Below are 16,288 nucleotides of genomic sequence, written 5' to 3' on the forward strand. Positions count from 1 at the left end.
TAAGACAGTGATGGAGTGAATGATGATGAAAGTTTTTCTTTTTTGGGCCACCCTGCCTTGGTGGGAATTGGCTGATGTGTTAATAAAAAAAAAAAAAAAGGATCTCTGAAAAAGAGATGCATGAACTTGGATGATGATGCATTTTGAAAGCTAAAGAAAGAAAAATGAAACACTAGAGTATTCAGAGTGCCAGAAATTAATTTTCAAGCCGAAGATGAGAGTAAATTAATTTTCAAGCCGAAGATGATGAGTAAAATAATTGACAAAACCTTATGGAGTGGAGCAGACCTACCAAGAATTGAATCCACCTAGGTTCCATATCTCACACAACCCATGGAGACATGCAATATGAGCAACTGCAGCATCAATATCTATCTGCAACGTAGTATCATGGAACGGTTTTGTTTTTCAAGGATCAAAGCAGAGGAAAAAGCTGGCTTGTTTCAATACAAGACAGATTTTAAGTTCTAATGTTGCAAATTATCTGATTCCTAATCGGTCAATTAGTGCCCACATGGTAAGGAAGATGGGTTGCGCATTGGTGGAACTATGCAGATACCTTCTTGCAGTGCATTTTCGGTTGTTCATTAAAAAAAAAAAAGGCAGAATATGCAAAGAGCTATATTCAGGAAAAATATGGATATTTTTTCTCAAACTGGGTTTTCTGTTTTATCGTTATTATTATTTGTATTATTATTACGTGAGAGACAATGAAGGGGTTAATGTAACGGCAAAAAAGTGTTAAAATGGAAATATGTACAGTACAGAATAGTATGAAAATATGAATAAGAGTTACAGGTGAAATCTTTTATACATGTATTTAGCAAAATTAAAGACATCAGTTTATCAATGAAAATAACTTAATTTACTAAACCGAGCCAACTAAATATATTTCTTAAACACTATAAGTCATAGAAGTTAAGAGAATGCATTGTAATAGGATCATAATGGTTAAATATACAAACAGCAACAGTGAAGTAAATTTAAATAATGTCCCAGAAATATTTATGCTACTTGGCATGAATTATGAGAAACAGGCATATCTTGCTAATACGGCGCTCACTTAAGAGCACTTCACTAATATTGTACATGTATGGTGATTTTAAATTGATGTTTATTATTTTTGGCACTTAAGATGATTTTAGGCAATTTAAAAAAAGTAATTATTTTTACTTTTGCATCTTTTTTTTAGGCCTAGTGCTACTGCACATCTAATAAATGATAGTGTAAACATGTTTTTAGGCTTTTATATGAACTGGCAAATGAAAAAAGGCTGAGATTCGCTTTGTGGCGGTGGTCTAGAACCTAACCCACTGTATTAAATTTAATTCTTAGATAGACTGATCGTATTTTCTACATTTTGATGTACTAACCAGCTGTTTCCTTCCTATCCAAAAGAAAAAGATTATCAACACGTCGATGGAAATAGCAAAAATAACATACGTATGTGTAAAACTCAGTTCATTTGTCTTTATTCATGCTACAGATACAAGTCATAGGGTTCACTGAAATCTAAAAATTACACAAATTACAAGAAAATAATTTTTTGAACCTTTCAAAGGCTTTTTTTTTTTTAACGACTATCTACTAAATATTAATAAACATCAAATGCTCTTTTACCATATACTTTTTTTCAATGCTTTGATATAAGTTAAGACTTTAAAAAAAGACTGTATACATAATTAATGTTGTATTTTCCTTACATTTCACTTTGTTTCTTAAGGTGTTAATTACAGTCGAGTATCTACAAACAAATAAGATATTTTGTCCATATTTTCATGTAATAAACATATTACTTGACACTCACAAAATTATCAGACATTTCAATACAGTATACAGTTGCTTCAGATCTATTCTGCAAATTTCAAACTAAGATGTTTAATGTTCATAACAAGCTTGGGTTGGTAATACTCTATATTAAATGTTTAAGCCCACTGGTATCCGTATTCCATCAAACCAATTATTGGCAATTTTTGTGGTAACATATAGCAAGGTAAGGTACATGTATAGTTTTACTTACAGTAAACCACACAAAAAATTTACATTGTGAGAATGCAACATAAACCATGTAGCCAAACTTATATTTAATTCAGAACATCACATTGACTAGGATGAAATATTTTCTATATTATCCAGTAAACTCTTAGATTTAGGTGGTATATAGTTTGGACTAAGTGCTCGGCCTCGGTGTGCAAAGGTGTAGAATGTTGGTCGGTTTCCTACAGTCTCCCAGGACCTGTAAGATAAGAAAGTAACATAACAATGTGCATTACTAAAAAAAAGTACAATGCTTAAGGTCAAATACTGTACTTTATTCTGTAAAGAAAATAACTAAATTTTATATTCAGTTGATTGACCCAGTTACTGTCTCACTTTTAAAAAACTAAGAAAGATTGGTGGCTAGTAACCCCTTCTCCTGTATAAATTACTAAATTAAAAAGAAAAACTTTTCTTTTTAGGTCACCCTGCCTTAGTGGGATACAGTTGGTGTGTTGAAAAAAAAGAAGTATGATCAAAGGTGTCAGGACAGATATAGGGTAGTACAGAACTGTAGTGTGTTTGACAGTATGGCTGTGGACTGCAAAAATTAAATAACCATAGCTCGTGTTTCTCGGGAGCAAGGGGCTAGTAACCCCTTCTCCTGTATAAATTACTAAATTTAACCCTTTCAGGGTTTCGGACGTACTAGTACGGCTTACGCACCAGGGTTTTTGACGTACTAGTACGCCTAAATTCTAGCGCCCTCAAATCTAGTGAGAGAAAGCTGGTAGGCCTACATATGAAAGAATGGGTCTATATGGTCAGTGTGCACAGTATAAAAAAAAATCCTGCAGCACACAGTGCTGCAGGATTTTTGTTTTTGGATTAAAATAGTGAATTTGCACTGTATTTTCGTATGGTATTTATTGTTGTATTCTAGTTTTCCTGGTCTCATTTTACAGAATGGAAGACATATTACAGAAATTGAGATGATTTTGACTGGTTCTACAATGAAAAGTACCTTGAAATTAAGCTCAAAATAGCAGAAATGTTAAATTTTTACCAAAGTTCAAAGGTAAACAAATCATGCTAAGTGTCCAATACATGTCAACTGGTGAGTCTAATATTCTTTCACAAGTGTGCCGGTATTATTTATACCATTTCTACACTAATGCAGTAGTCTGCATAACAGTAAATCTTCTATTTTTTGTGAGAATAAAAATTCAAAGTGGAAAGCAAAAGAATGTAAGAGGGGCATGGAGATGTGACTAATGAACAGAGGAAATGTTATTTTAGTGCCAGGAATGTCTTTCTTGTTTATTCTGGACCCTATTTGGAAATTGGCATCTTTTGAAATTTGTGTGAAATTGGCAAAATTGCTAAATTCTGGCCACTGTATTGGACAGTTGAAATCAGTAAATGGGTGGTTTCTTGTACTCATTCGATAGAAAAAATGGAATTCTAGCGAAATAGTTACGATTTTTGTCGACTAGTACACTGGAATTGGCCGAAAATAGGGCTCAAAGTGGGCAAAATCACCGATGTGTAAACATCGTTGAGACCACTAACTTCACGAGAGCATAATTCCGTAAGTTTTCCATCAAATTTCATACTTTTGGTGTCATTATGATCGGGAAAAGATTCTCTATCTTTTCAAAAGAAAAAATAATTTTTTTTTTTAAATTTGGGCAACCCTGAGAACAAGTATGGGAAAGGGCCTTGGGGACCCTGAAAGGGTTAAATAGAGAAACTTTTACTTTTCTTTTTGGGCCACCCTGCTTGGTGGGATACGGCCAGTTTGTTGAAAGAAGAAGAAGCTCATGTTTCTATTCAAAGACTGATTAACAACAGACATATTATCTACGAGGAAACATTGCAGTGTAGTATTGTAGTTTACATGATCATATATGAAGTTAGTGTGTTTGGCTTGCACATTTCTGAGAGCAAAAGTCACAGCACTTGTGGCAAATAGGGTAAAAAAAAAAAAAAGAGATGTGACAGCAGTTTTAAGATAAATGTGAAGATGAACTATGTAAAAAATATAACATTTTTCTAAAAATGAAGAGAATCCCAGGTATCTGGAGGCACTCACTGCATTTGTAGATATATGACATTTCTATAAATAAGTAGAAGTGAACATAATTCCTTAAATGCTGACAGAAGACTCAAGATGAGACTAAGATAATAAGATTTAGCCTGCTTGGAGTAGAAATCAGACTGGTGAAATTGTCTAAGTGAGTGATCCTCTATACAATAATGAGAAGCTGCCTCAAGAAAAATCAGTGCAGAAAGATTCTTCATGTATCATATGGCGAATGATAATTCTTGCCTTTTTTTCAGAACAGAGCACAACAAAAATTATGATATATGTATAGTTGCAAAATATAAAATAAAAAAGTCGTGTGTAAAGACGACCCTGTTTCTTAGCCACTTGTCATGTTATTGACACCCTCATACAAGAAAGAGAGAAACCATATTTTCTACATATACAGTGGACCCTCGCCTAACGAACGTATCGCATAACGTTAAATCCGCCTAGTGATACATTTTAACGCAAAAATTTTGCCTCGGCTTGTGCTAAAAAACTCGCTCAAAGCGATTCCTTCGAGACGCATCCACGTGCGGCCTGAGCCCACCTCACTTGTTCCGTGGGTGCCAGTGTTTACAAGCCAGCCACCGCGGTCGCTTCCAAGCATACAATCGGAACATTTCATATTATCACAGCCTTTTTAGTGATTGCACCTGCAAAATAAGTCACCATGGGCCCCAAGAAAGCTTCTAGTGCCAACCCTACAGGAAAAAGAGTGAGAATTACTATGGATATGAAGAAAGAGATCATTGCTAAGTATGAAAGTGGAGTGTGTGTCTCCGAGCTGGCCAGGTTGTACACAAAACCCCAATCAGCCATCGCTACTATTGTGGCCAAGAAAACGGCAATCAAGGAAGCTGTTCTTGCCAAAGGTGCAACTTTGTTTTCGAAACAGAGATCGCAAGTGATAGAAGATGTTGAGAGACTGTTATTGGTGTGGATAAACAAAAAACAGATAGCAGGAGATAGCATCTCTCAAGCGATCATATGTGAAAAGGCTAGGAAGTTGCATGACGATTTAATTGGAAAAATGCCTGCAACTAGTGATGATGTAAGTGAATTTAAGGCCAGCAAAGGTTGGTTTGAGAGATTTAAGAATCGTAGTGGCATACATAGTGTCATAAGGCATGGTGAGGCTGCCAGTTCGGACCACAAAGCGGCTGAAAAATATGTGCAGGAATTCAAGGAGTACACAGACAGTGAAGGACTGAAACCTGAACATGTGTTCAATTGTGACAAAACAGGCCTGTTTTGTAAGAAAATGCCAAACAGGACGTACATTACTCAGGAGGAAAAGGCACTCCCAGGACATAAGCCTATGAAAGACAGGCTTACTCTGTTGATGCGTGCCAATGCTAGTGGTGATTGCAAAGTGAAGCCTTTATTGGTGTATCACTCTGAAACTCCCAGAGTGTTCAGGAAAAACAATGTCCTCAAGGCTAATTTGTGTGTGCTGTGGAGGGCAAACAGTAAGGCATGGGTCACTAGGGACTTTTTCTATGACTGGTTACACCATGCATTTGCCCCCACTGAAAAATTATCTAATTGAAAAGAATTTAGACCTTAAGTGCCTCCTGGTATTAGACAATGCTCCTGGTCATCCTTCAGACGTGGCAGAGCGACTTTCTGCGGAAATGAGCTTCATTAAGGTCAAGTTTTTGCTTCCTAATACCACTCCTCTCCTGCAGCCCATGGACCAGCAGGTCATTGCAAACTTCAAGAAACTGTACACAAAAGCTATGTTTGAAAGGTGCTTTGTAGTGACCTCAGAAACTCAATTGACTTTAAGAGAGTTTTGGAGAGATCACTTTAGCATCCTCAATTGTGTAAACATTATAGGTAAGGCTTGGGAGGAAGTGACTAAGAGGACCTTGAACTCTGCTTGGAAAAAACTGTGGCCAGAATGTGTAGACAAAAGGGATTTTGAAGGGTTTGAGGCTAACCCTGGGAATCCTATGCCAGTTCAGGAATCCATTGTGGCATTGGGGAAGTCCTTGGGGTTGGAGGTTAGTGGGGAGGATGTGGAAGAGTTGGTGGAGGAGGACAATGAAGAACTAACCACTGATGAGCTGCTAGATCATCTTCAACAGCAAGAGGCCACACCTGAGGAAACTGCTTCGGAGGAGGGGATAGAGAAATTGAGGAAGTTGCCTACTTCAAAGATTAAGGAAATGTGTGCAATGTGGCTTAAAGTGCAAACCTTTTTTGATGAAAATCACCCTCACACAGCTATTGCAAGCCGTGTTGGCAACCTGTACACTGACAATGTTGTGAAATACTTTAGGAATGTCATAAAGGAACGGGAGGTACAGGCCTCTATGGACAGATATGTTGTGCGACAGAGGTCCAGTGACTCTCAAGCTGGTCCTAGTGGCATTAAAAGAAGAAGGGAAGTAACCCCGGAAAAGGACTTGCCACCTCAAGTCCTAATGGAAGGGGATTCCCCTTCTAAACACTAACACCAACACTCTCCTCTCCTCCCATCCCATCAATCATCACCAGATCTTCAATAAAAGCAAGTGTCATGTAACTGTGCATGTCTTCTTCAGTTTGTGCGTATTAAAATTAATATTTCATGTGGTAAAAATTTTTTTTTGTTCATACTTTGGGGTGTCAGGAACGGATTAATTTGATTTCCATTATTTCTTATGGGGAAAATTAATTCACCTAACGATAATTTCGCCTAACGTTGAGCTCTCAGGAACGGATTAATAGCGTTAGGCGAGGGTCCACTGTATTATGAATGGATTTTACTGGAGATCTAATCTAATTCCAGGAAATGAAAATAACCCCCACACTTATAAGGTAAATGATGTAGAGCTTAATCATAAAGAATGTGAAAAACTCCTGGGAGTCATAAGAAAAACTCTGAAGCCAAGACAGTAGTACCTAAGTGTACATAATAAGATTAACAAACTACTCAGATTTATATCAGAGTAAAGGCAGACCCTGCTTTACAGCACTTCACTTTACAGCATTTTGCTAATATAGCAGTTTTCAATTATACCCATTCTTCATTTATTTACACTTCCTACCATAAATACATTCATTACTCGCTGTAAGCTAAGGATGAAAATATTTTAAGGCGAGTAATGTGTGTAGTGTATATGGATTTTTTACACAAAGCTATATTGCTCACTTAATATGTGATAGAATAAACATGTTATCAGGCTGTTACATGCATTTGAAAGTAAAACAAAGGCTATGATTCACTTTACAGCAATTTTTGCTTTACAGCAGTAGCCTGGAACCTAACCTGCTATATAAATGGAGCCCTCCTGTACTGTTTAAGTAACAGGAGTCCAATGTTCATTCTTCAGTTCTATACATCATTTGTAAGGCTTCACTTAGATTATGTTCAGTTCTGGTCTCTAAACAGAACGGATATAAATACATTGGAATGGATAGATATAAATGCATAATGGATAAAAATGCATTGGAATGGATATAATGCACTAGAAAACTTACATTACATGAAGTGATGACAAAATTAATCCAGCGTACAAAGAATCTTACATACAAAAATGGACAGAGTCCTGTTCTTACACTCTCTTGAAAGATATAGAATGAGGCAAGATATGAATGAAATATACATACGAGTGAAAGATAAGTTTAAAAACAGGGGAATATCCAACCAAGAAAGAACTCAGAATAATGGATTAAAGTTGGATAAATTCAGATGTAGAAAGTGTAGAAGAAAGTACTGGTTTAGTAATAGATGAATGGAACAATCTGCCAAGAAGAGGCATGGAAGCTAACACCTTAGATCCCTTATACTTTACCTTTTATGAGTTCCAAGATTTTTCTACTCCCAGAGCCTGACCCTGGGTCACTTACATAAGTTCAATTCAAGTGAATTGGCAACATAACAGAAAGTCCATGTCCCAGTAATAGTGACCAGAGACAAGAAGCAGTGAACTAACAAGATAGTGACTAATAATTATCACAGATGAGGTGGAGTTGTGATGAATATTCGGTTTTGTAAGGCTTTTGATACACTACTTCAGTGCAGATTGTAGAGTCCAGTAATATACATTTCTTAGGAAAAAGACATTAGCATGTTATTTCATAAATGAACTGTGACCTGTACCAAATCCACCAAAAATGATGTGCTTTTATTTGCCAATAAAACTGAATGGCCTACTACCTCCCTCATGCATAATACAGTAACAATATAATTACTTATTCTGCAGCTGAACATTTGCTCGAATTTCTTTGAAGTCACCAGCAATGTGTAGGATGCCATACATTGTTAGGAGAAGACTCATAAGACCTTGTACACCAATCTGAAATTAAACACAATTTTTAATGCTAAATTTAACGAAGAAGACCCCTACACCTAAATTATAAGAAACTAAGGAGTTTAGCCATATTGTTTCAATATACAGTACTGTATATTTTTCATGAAGCACTACTGTCAAAAACTCATTTATTTAATCATAAATTTTTGGCTTACATCTTGATTACCCTTAAAAGCCTTTTACGCCATTAAAGCACTCGGTTTCTTATTATTTTTTTTTTTTCAACAAGTCGGTCGTCATCATTCAACACTTTCACCACACTCACACATTATCACTGCTTTTGCAGAGGTGCTCAGAATACAACAGCTTAGAAGCATATACGTATAAAGATACACAACATATCCCTCCAAACTGCCAATATCCCAAACCCCTCCTTTAAAGTGCAGGCATTGTACTTCCCATTTCCAGGACTCAAGTCCGACTATACAATACACAAATAAATTCCATGCATATTCTATTTACTTATTATGTTCTAATTAAAACATAATGGAAGGATATTTTGCATATATTCATATTTTAAAAAAAGTTTTTGATAAGAATTTCTCAAGAAAGACTAACATGGATACTGCCAAACAAAAATAAAAGGCAAACTTTTACAGCAGAAGTGAGACTTCCTATTTGAAAGAAAAACATACAAGAGGAAGAAGAAAAAATTTCCTTGTAGGGTAATGTCACCAACAATGTGTCACAAGAATTGGTATTTGCCCCACTTGCATACATTATACTATACAGTGGACCCCTGCCTTAAGATATTAATCCGTTCCTGAGATCTCATCGTGTGCCGAAATTATCGTAAGGCGAATTAATTTTCCCCCTTAAGGAATAATGGAAATCAAATTAATCCATGCAAGACACCCCAAAGTATGAAAAAAAAAATTTTTTACCACATGAAATATTAATTTTAATACACACAAACTGAAGAAGACATGCACAGTTAATACTCTACTAAGAATAGAATACATGACACTTACCTTTATTGAAGATCTGGTGATGACTGATGGGATGGGAGGAGGGGAGAGTGAGGAAGTTGTTATTGTTTAGAAGGGGAATCCCCTTCCATTAGGACTTGAGGTATCAAATCCTTTTCCGGGGTTACTTCCCTTCTTCTTTTAATGCCACTAGGACCAGCTTAAGAGTCACTGGACCTCTGTCGCACAACATATCTGTCCATAGAGCTCTGTACCTCTCGTTCCTTTATGATTTGTCAAAAGTGGTTCACAACATTGTCATTGTAATAGTCACCAGCACGGCTTGCAATAGCTGTGTGAGGGTGATTTTCATTCATAAAGGTTTGCAGTTCAACCCACTTTGCACACATTTCCTTAATCTCTTTTTTCAATTCCATACTAATTCTCACCCTTTTTACCACAGGGATGGCACTAGAAGCTTTCTTGGGGTCCATGGTGACTTATTTTGCAGTTACAAGCACTAAAAACACTGGGATAATGTGAAATGTACCGAATGTATACGTAGATGCAACCGCACTGGCTGGCTTGTAAACACTGGCGCTGAGGCCACATGTGGGACGCGTCCTGGACGAATCACGTAAGGCGAGGCAAAATTTTTGTGTTAAAATGTATCATATAGCGGATTTAACGTAACGCGATGCCATCGTAAGACGGGGGTCCACTATAATTATATAGTTCCCACAAAATCCTCTAACCTAGATATGCTTACACCCTCAACAACACTTGTATCAAAACACTTGGTAGAGAATATACACACTAGTACATATTCTGATAACCAGTTTTACCAATTTTACACATTTTTTTTTATTTTATGTATATATACTAGTGATACTCTTCATTGATGAACTTTTGGAATTGGTGTTCTGTTCAAAGTCTCATAGAATCTAGAGTAAGAACAGATATACTTTTGATGAGTTCTGAGAGTTTTTCTACTCCCAGAGCCCGACCTTGGGCAAGGCTCATCTGGTGCTTGCCTGGTCAACCAGGCTGTTGCTACTTGTGGCCCGCTGACCACCATAACCATCATATTGTATTCTTGTTTTTTGTTTAGTGATATTGATAATTGTTAATATTTTATTAGTCAACTCTAAAATGGTTAGCCTCAACAATCTTACCATAATATTTGGACTTCTTACAATTGTTGAAAGAAATTTTCTCACTGCTTTGCCATTACTGGTCACTGCAGGCTGTAAGTCTGATTCAAGCAATTACATAATGGATAACAGTTATGAAAATACAACCCACTAATGAAAGTGGTGTACTAAGAATAACTCTGCAAATACCAAAAGTGCCACAATTTAATACTGAATCTAATATTTAAAATAAAATATTAATAAGCAAAGACATGTTTTTGAAAAAATACTATTGCTGTATTGTTTATATCCTGAAATATGCATTATATTTCATAGAAAATATTAATATTCAGTAACATTCATGGCTAAAGCTGTCTTCAGCTGTAGAGCCATTTTTTTATGTCTAAATTAAACCAATCTTTCTGTGGCTTCAGCGATATACTTACATAATGTTTTTCAGTTTACTTGATGTATATGCTACAGTTCAAACAGATAGCTCTAATTTCTCTCTAGTGTCCAGACAAGGGCACCAGAAGCAATCGCAGCAGAAGTGACAACTCTGAAGCCTGCATCCTTCAATACATTGAGAACATCGGTTGGAAACATATACGGTTGTAAGATCAATACTTTTTTCCCACAGCTCTGTTTATCACACATTCCAAATGAACCAGGTTTCTTGGACACGACACCACCCTCAGCAAGCGTGAATCCAAGGGCCTCCAAAATGCTGCTGTAGTTATCGTCACGCTTGCTTAAAGCAGTTTCAAGACCTTCCACTTCTACGCTTGCATGACCGAGGGTACCGCGCACAATCACGTATGGCATAATTTCAGTAAAATAAATATACAATTTCCCTTCTGAAATTTAGCATTCAATCAAATATAACAGAAATTTGCTTTTATACAAATGTTACCATATATTTTCTGCTCTTCAACTTTTATGTTTCAACAATTTTTGCAAGATTTTGTCACATTATGGCACTAAGGTATTTTTGTAGTTTCACTTTTTTTGTTAGAAACTGATAACCCAGATCTAGAGCCAATTACTGCTGGGCTGTTATGTATGAAACACCAAGCACAGATTACACAAACACACTGAGCACTGTAAGAGTCACACTCCAGTGAGTTGAAAATGTTAGCAGTTGTGGGTCTTTAGCAAATGCTTTGGGAAGGTCTGCAAGTGCCTTAGGCAGCACTAAAAGGGCTTCTAAACCTAACACCTTTTCCTGCAGCAGAGCACAGGGTTTCACCAAAACAGGCAAATATAAGGACAGAATCAGTACAGTGTCCAAAATTATAAAATGCTACTATTGAATTTCACCAGTACGTATATATGATATTTTGTAATTTCTATGAATTTTCTACAGAGTCATTCCATAATCTTTTAAGTCTAATGAAAAATCTAGGCATGAAAAAGCCTACTTAACCCTTTTGGGGTCGATCCCATAGTACTACGGCTTTGAAGCCAGGGTCGGTCCCATAGTTCTACCCCATGAGCTCAGCTCACTCAGATAAACTGTGAGCGGTAAATCTGGGCCTTAAGATGAGAGAGTGGGTCTTTGTGGTAAGTGTGCAACACAAAAAAAAAATCCTGCAGCAAGCACTGCACAATGGGGGAAAAAAAAGTGCAACCATGTGTTTGGTTTAACCCATAAACGGTCCAAACGTATACATGTACATACATTTTTTCAACATTTGAAAGTATGTAAAAAAAGTAGATCTTTTATTTTTTTTTTACATTTGAAAATGTATAAAAAACTTTGATCTACTTTTTTTTTTTGTTATATTTGAAAATATGTAAAAAAAATGTAGATCTACTTTTGGAGCACTACGCATATGAATGTAGATCTGCTTGGACCATTTACGGGTTAAAACAGTGACTTGGTTTCATATGACAGAATGGAAGATATATTACAGAAATAGAGATGATTTCGAATGGTTTCAGGACTGAAAGTAGCTTGTAATTGAGCTCAAAGTAGTGGAAACATTCAGTTTTTGCCAATATTCCAGAGTACACAAATTATGTCACTCATCCAATACATGTCCAACTGGCCAGTCTAATATGCATTTAGGAATGCACCGACATTATTTGTACAATTATTACAATAATGCAGTAATCTACATAAAAGTAAATCTATTTTTTTGTGAATAAAAATTCAAAACGGAAAGCATGCGTAATATAAGAGTGGCCTGGGGACGTAACTAATGAATAGAGAAAGTTTTTTTTAGTGCCAGGAATGTCTATACTGTTTATTCTGGACTGTATTTTAAACTTGCAATTTTTTAATTTTGTGTGAAATTGACCAAATTACCAATTTCTGATCACTTTATTGGGTAGATGAAATAGGTAAATGGGGAATTTCTTGCACTCAATCGACAGAAGGAATACTAGCAAAATGGCCGAGTTTGGTTGAATGGAACAATGGAATTGGTCAAAAACAGGGCTCAAAGTGGGCGAAATTACCAATGCGAGAGTGTAATTCCATAAGTTTTCCATCAAATTTTGCACTTATGGTGTCATTACCTTCAGAAAAAGTTTCTCATTTCATAATTTTTTATTTTTTAAAATTCTTTAACCCTGAGAGCAAGTTTGAGATCAGGGGTCTTGCCCCTGAAAGGGTTGATGATTCTGCATACACATAAGCCATGGTACTTACATCAGTTGGTAAAGAAGTGTACTCCTGCTCGGTGATTCGCATATATGCTCGATCTATGTGCCAACACATGTCCACCACCCCATCATTCGCATCATAAAAGAAAAGAATATATACAAGTAAGGCACTGTGCAAACATTGCTACACATTAGTGAAGCAACTGATATGAATACTCTACTCCAGCATTCTCAAGTGCTGTACATCCATAACAAGCATTGTACATGACATTAAGATACTGATCAAAACAATCATTTTTCAAGATTTCCCTACTATAAATTCAAAAATGCAGTATAAATTTATTTGGAAAAGTCTGAACAGCAGAGCTAATTTTAAGTTAATTTCCTTCTTTTTGAAAAGAAATGACATTCTCTAAAATTTAAACAACCATCAACATCAGTGCAAGAACCTCAACCATCCACCTCAGCTGATGATTCACAACCATCCACCTCAGCTAATGATTCACAACCATCCACTTCAGCTAATGATTCACAACCATCCACCTCAGCCAATGATTCACAGCCATCCACCTCAGCTAATGATTCACAACCATCCACCTCAGCTAATGATTCACAGCCATCCACCTCAGCTAATGATTCACAACCATCCACCTCAGCTAATGATTCACAACCATCCACCTCAGCTAATGATTCACAACCATCCACCTCAGCTAATGATCAACAACCTTCCACTTCAGCTAATGATCCACAACCATCCACCTCAGCTAATGATTCACAACCATCCACCTCAGCTAATGATTCACAACCATCCACCTCAGCTAATGATTCACAGCCATCCACCTCAGCTAATGATTCACAACCATCCACCTCAGCTAATGATTCACAACCATCCACCTCAGCTAATGATCAACAACCTTCCACTTCAGCTAATGATCCACAACCATCCACCTCAGCTAATGATCCACAACCTTCCACCTTAGTTAACAATCCACCACTTTCCACCTCAGTCCAGTAGGGCCACACCACTCCACTCCACACCTATCAAAATCATCAACATGCACCAGCAACCAGAATTTAAGGTAAGAAGTAATATTTATGTAATCTTTGAAGATATTTTATTAAATAATGCATCACTGCATCCACATATAATTACATAATCAATGCTTTTTTTACAATTTAAAAACTATAAAAATTTTGACTGACTTTTTTGGGAGGGTCTAATAAATGTACCCCTATTTTCTACACATGTTCTTGAGTTCAATTAACACACATCTTTTTATATTACACATCATTTTGAAGAATGTAACTACTGTGCTATGTGACAGTCAACTGTATATGTATATTAGACAGTGTATAATTACAAAGCAAATCACTTGTACACTGTAGCACTGTTCATAGTTTTCACACACAATGCACTACTCTTTCCCCACTCCCCTTCCCCCCCAAAAAATCATATCTGGGAATAGATTAATCATCTTTATTTAGCCGATTCTGACTCCCCTCCTCGAAAATACAGTATATTGTATACAAACTGAAAGAAAGCAGCTATTAATAAAGCAAATTATTTCATAATCATAGTTATGTATAGTATTTGAATCACAAAATGCAGTCGAATATCCACTATAGTATTTCAGCAATTTTATAGAGTATTACAAAATACTCTGAATGACGTGTCATAAATAAAATGTTAATCACTCTATAATTCCCATGTTATAAACTGCTTACACTAACCTCACTTCACTGCTACTTTAGTCTTATTTTTTTACTTGCATGTATGCTAAGCTTTCTCTCACACTTGCCATGTGTGTGTGTCATTTTGACAGGTGTCCATCACTCTTATAAAGTAAAGTAGATGTGTTCACAAGATAAGATAGTTTTTGTTCGGATTTTTAACGCGGAGTGCTAGCCACCCAGAATAACCCAAGAAAATCAGTGCATCATTAGGGACTGTCTTATTTCCACCAGGACTTTGCCGCTTTAATTCCACATAACAATCTTTAATATGTTTTACAAATCATGCTCAATGTATGAGGCAAATGTATATTACACATAAGAGAACTACCAATGCAAATGGTACACTCCCTAATGCCTAATTAGCATTGATTATAATTATTATAATCAAAAAGAAGCGCTAAGCCACACGGGCTATACAGCTAATTAGCATTGAACAACCCCAAATAGAGGGAAACGTTCAATTCGCTTGCTTTACCATGACTGAATTATTATTATAATCAAAGAAAGCGCTAAACCGTCTAGGGTATCATGACTTAAGCATTCATTATAGCCACACCATCATCTGATATTCTTCCTCTTGTCTTACAACCTCCAGGATTTTGTATTCGATATTTTCAAAATATCCTTCCATGTTCTATCTTAATAACCCATGCAGAAGCTAGAAGCAAGAAGCAGTAACAGAAGCAGAAGGAAGAAAAAGGAAGCAAGAAAAAGAAATTAAGAAAAAGGAAGAAGAAAGTAATGGAAAGAGAAAGAAAAGGGAAAGTGAAAGGAAAGGGTTTTATTTTTGTACAATACAGTATACAATCGTATTTTAGGTTGGATCCAAGGAAGGGGGAAGTATCTTCACCAGGTGCCAGATCAACCAGGCTGTGATGGATAAGTAGGGCAGCGGGCCTCCAGCAGCAACAGCCTGGTTAACCAGGCGAGCACCAGACGAGCCTGGCCCATGGCCGGGCTCAGAGAGTAGATATACTCTCGAAATTCTTCAAAGGCATATCAAAGGTAAAGGGTAGGGCAAGTCCCATTCCTTGAGGTGAAGTACTCTCATTGGGGTCCTGAAAAACATAAACCTTCAGTACTTTAAACTAACAAATTTTACCACCCTTAAAACTAAGTTGACCTACGTTGTGCTGCAGAGTAACCAGCGTGAAATAAAGAGATAATTCCTGCCAAAAAGGCAAGTCTTGCCCACACGACGGCCATTGTTGTGTTTAGGCACAACAGCGAACAACTCTGGCGCATATCACCACCCCAGCGACCACACACCAGCGATCCAATGTAACGACCACATGCCAGCGACCATACTTCCCTCTTCCTTCCAGGGGAAGCCTTGATGCTGGTGAATAGCTCTTGTTCCAAGGCATTGTATCTATCCTTCCCTTCGGATCAAACATTACTGTATCTCCTACCTTAACACCAGATACCAACATGCTTCCATCAATGACACAACCTCGGTTGGTAGCGCGCTCAGCTCACACACTGAGGTTCATGGTTCGATCCCCGGTACGGGTGGGAGCATTACCTGGAGTT

The 16,288-nt window shown here is 36.8% G+C and overlaps 1 protein-coding gene across 1 annotated transcript; it reads right to left on the bottom strand.

Moving 5' to 3' along the window:
• Nucleotides 1-1,448: 1,448 nt before the first annotated feature.
• EMC5 (ER membrane protein complex subunit 5) lies at nucleotides 1,449-16,037 on the bottom strand. Its single transcript, XM_053786148.2, has 4 exons — nucleotides 15,883-16,037; nucleotides 13,068-13,120; nucleotides 8,252-8,355; nucleotides 1,449-2,236 (listed from the first exon to the last, which is right to left on the bottom strand). Exons 1-4 carry the CDS (start codon nucleotides 15,998-16,000, stop codon nucleotides 2,107-2,109), a joined length of 405 nt encoding a protein of 134 aa, XP_053642123.2. The 5' UTR covers nucleotides 16,001-16,037; the 3' UTR covers nucleotides 1,449-2,106.
• Nucleotides 16,038-16,288: the final 251 nt, after the last annotated feature.

Source organism: Cherax quadricarinatus, chromosome 50 (assembly GCF_038502225.1).
Source record: "Cherax quadricarinatus isolate ZL_2023a chromosome 50, ASM3850222v1, whole genome shotgun sequence".
NCBI lineage: Eukaryota > Metazoa > Arthropoda > Malacostraca > Decapoda > Parastacidae > Cherax > Cherax quadricarinatus.

What these genes read in the sequence shown, in the direction of transcription:
- EMC5 (XM_053786148.2), bottom strand. Translation starts at nt 16,000, where the DNA reads ATGCGCCAGAGTTGTTCGCTGTTGTGCCTAAACACAACAATGGCCGTC. An exon ending in ACACTTCTTTACCAACTGAT is followed by an intron (nt 8,356 to 13,067) that starts GTAAGTACCATG and finishes GTTTAATTTCAG; the next exon opens with ATTGGTGTACAAGGTCTTAT. An exon ending in AATGTTCAGCTGCAGAATAA is followed by an intron (nt 2,237 to 8,251) that starts GTAATTATATTG and finishes CTTATCTTACAG; the next exon opens with GTCCTGGGAGACTGTAGGAA.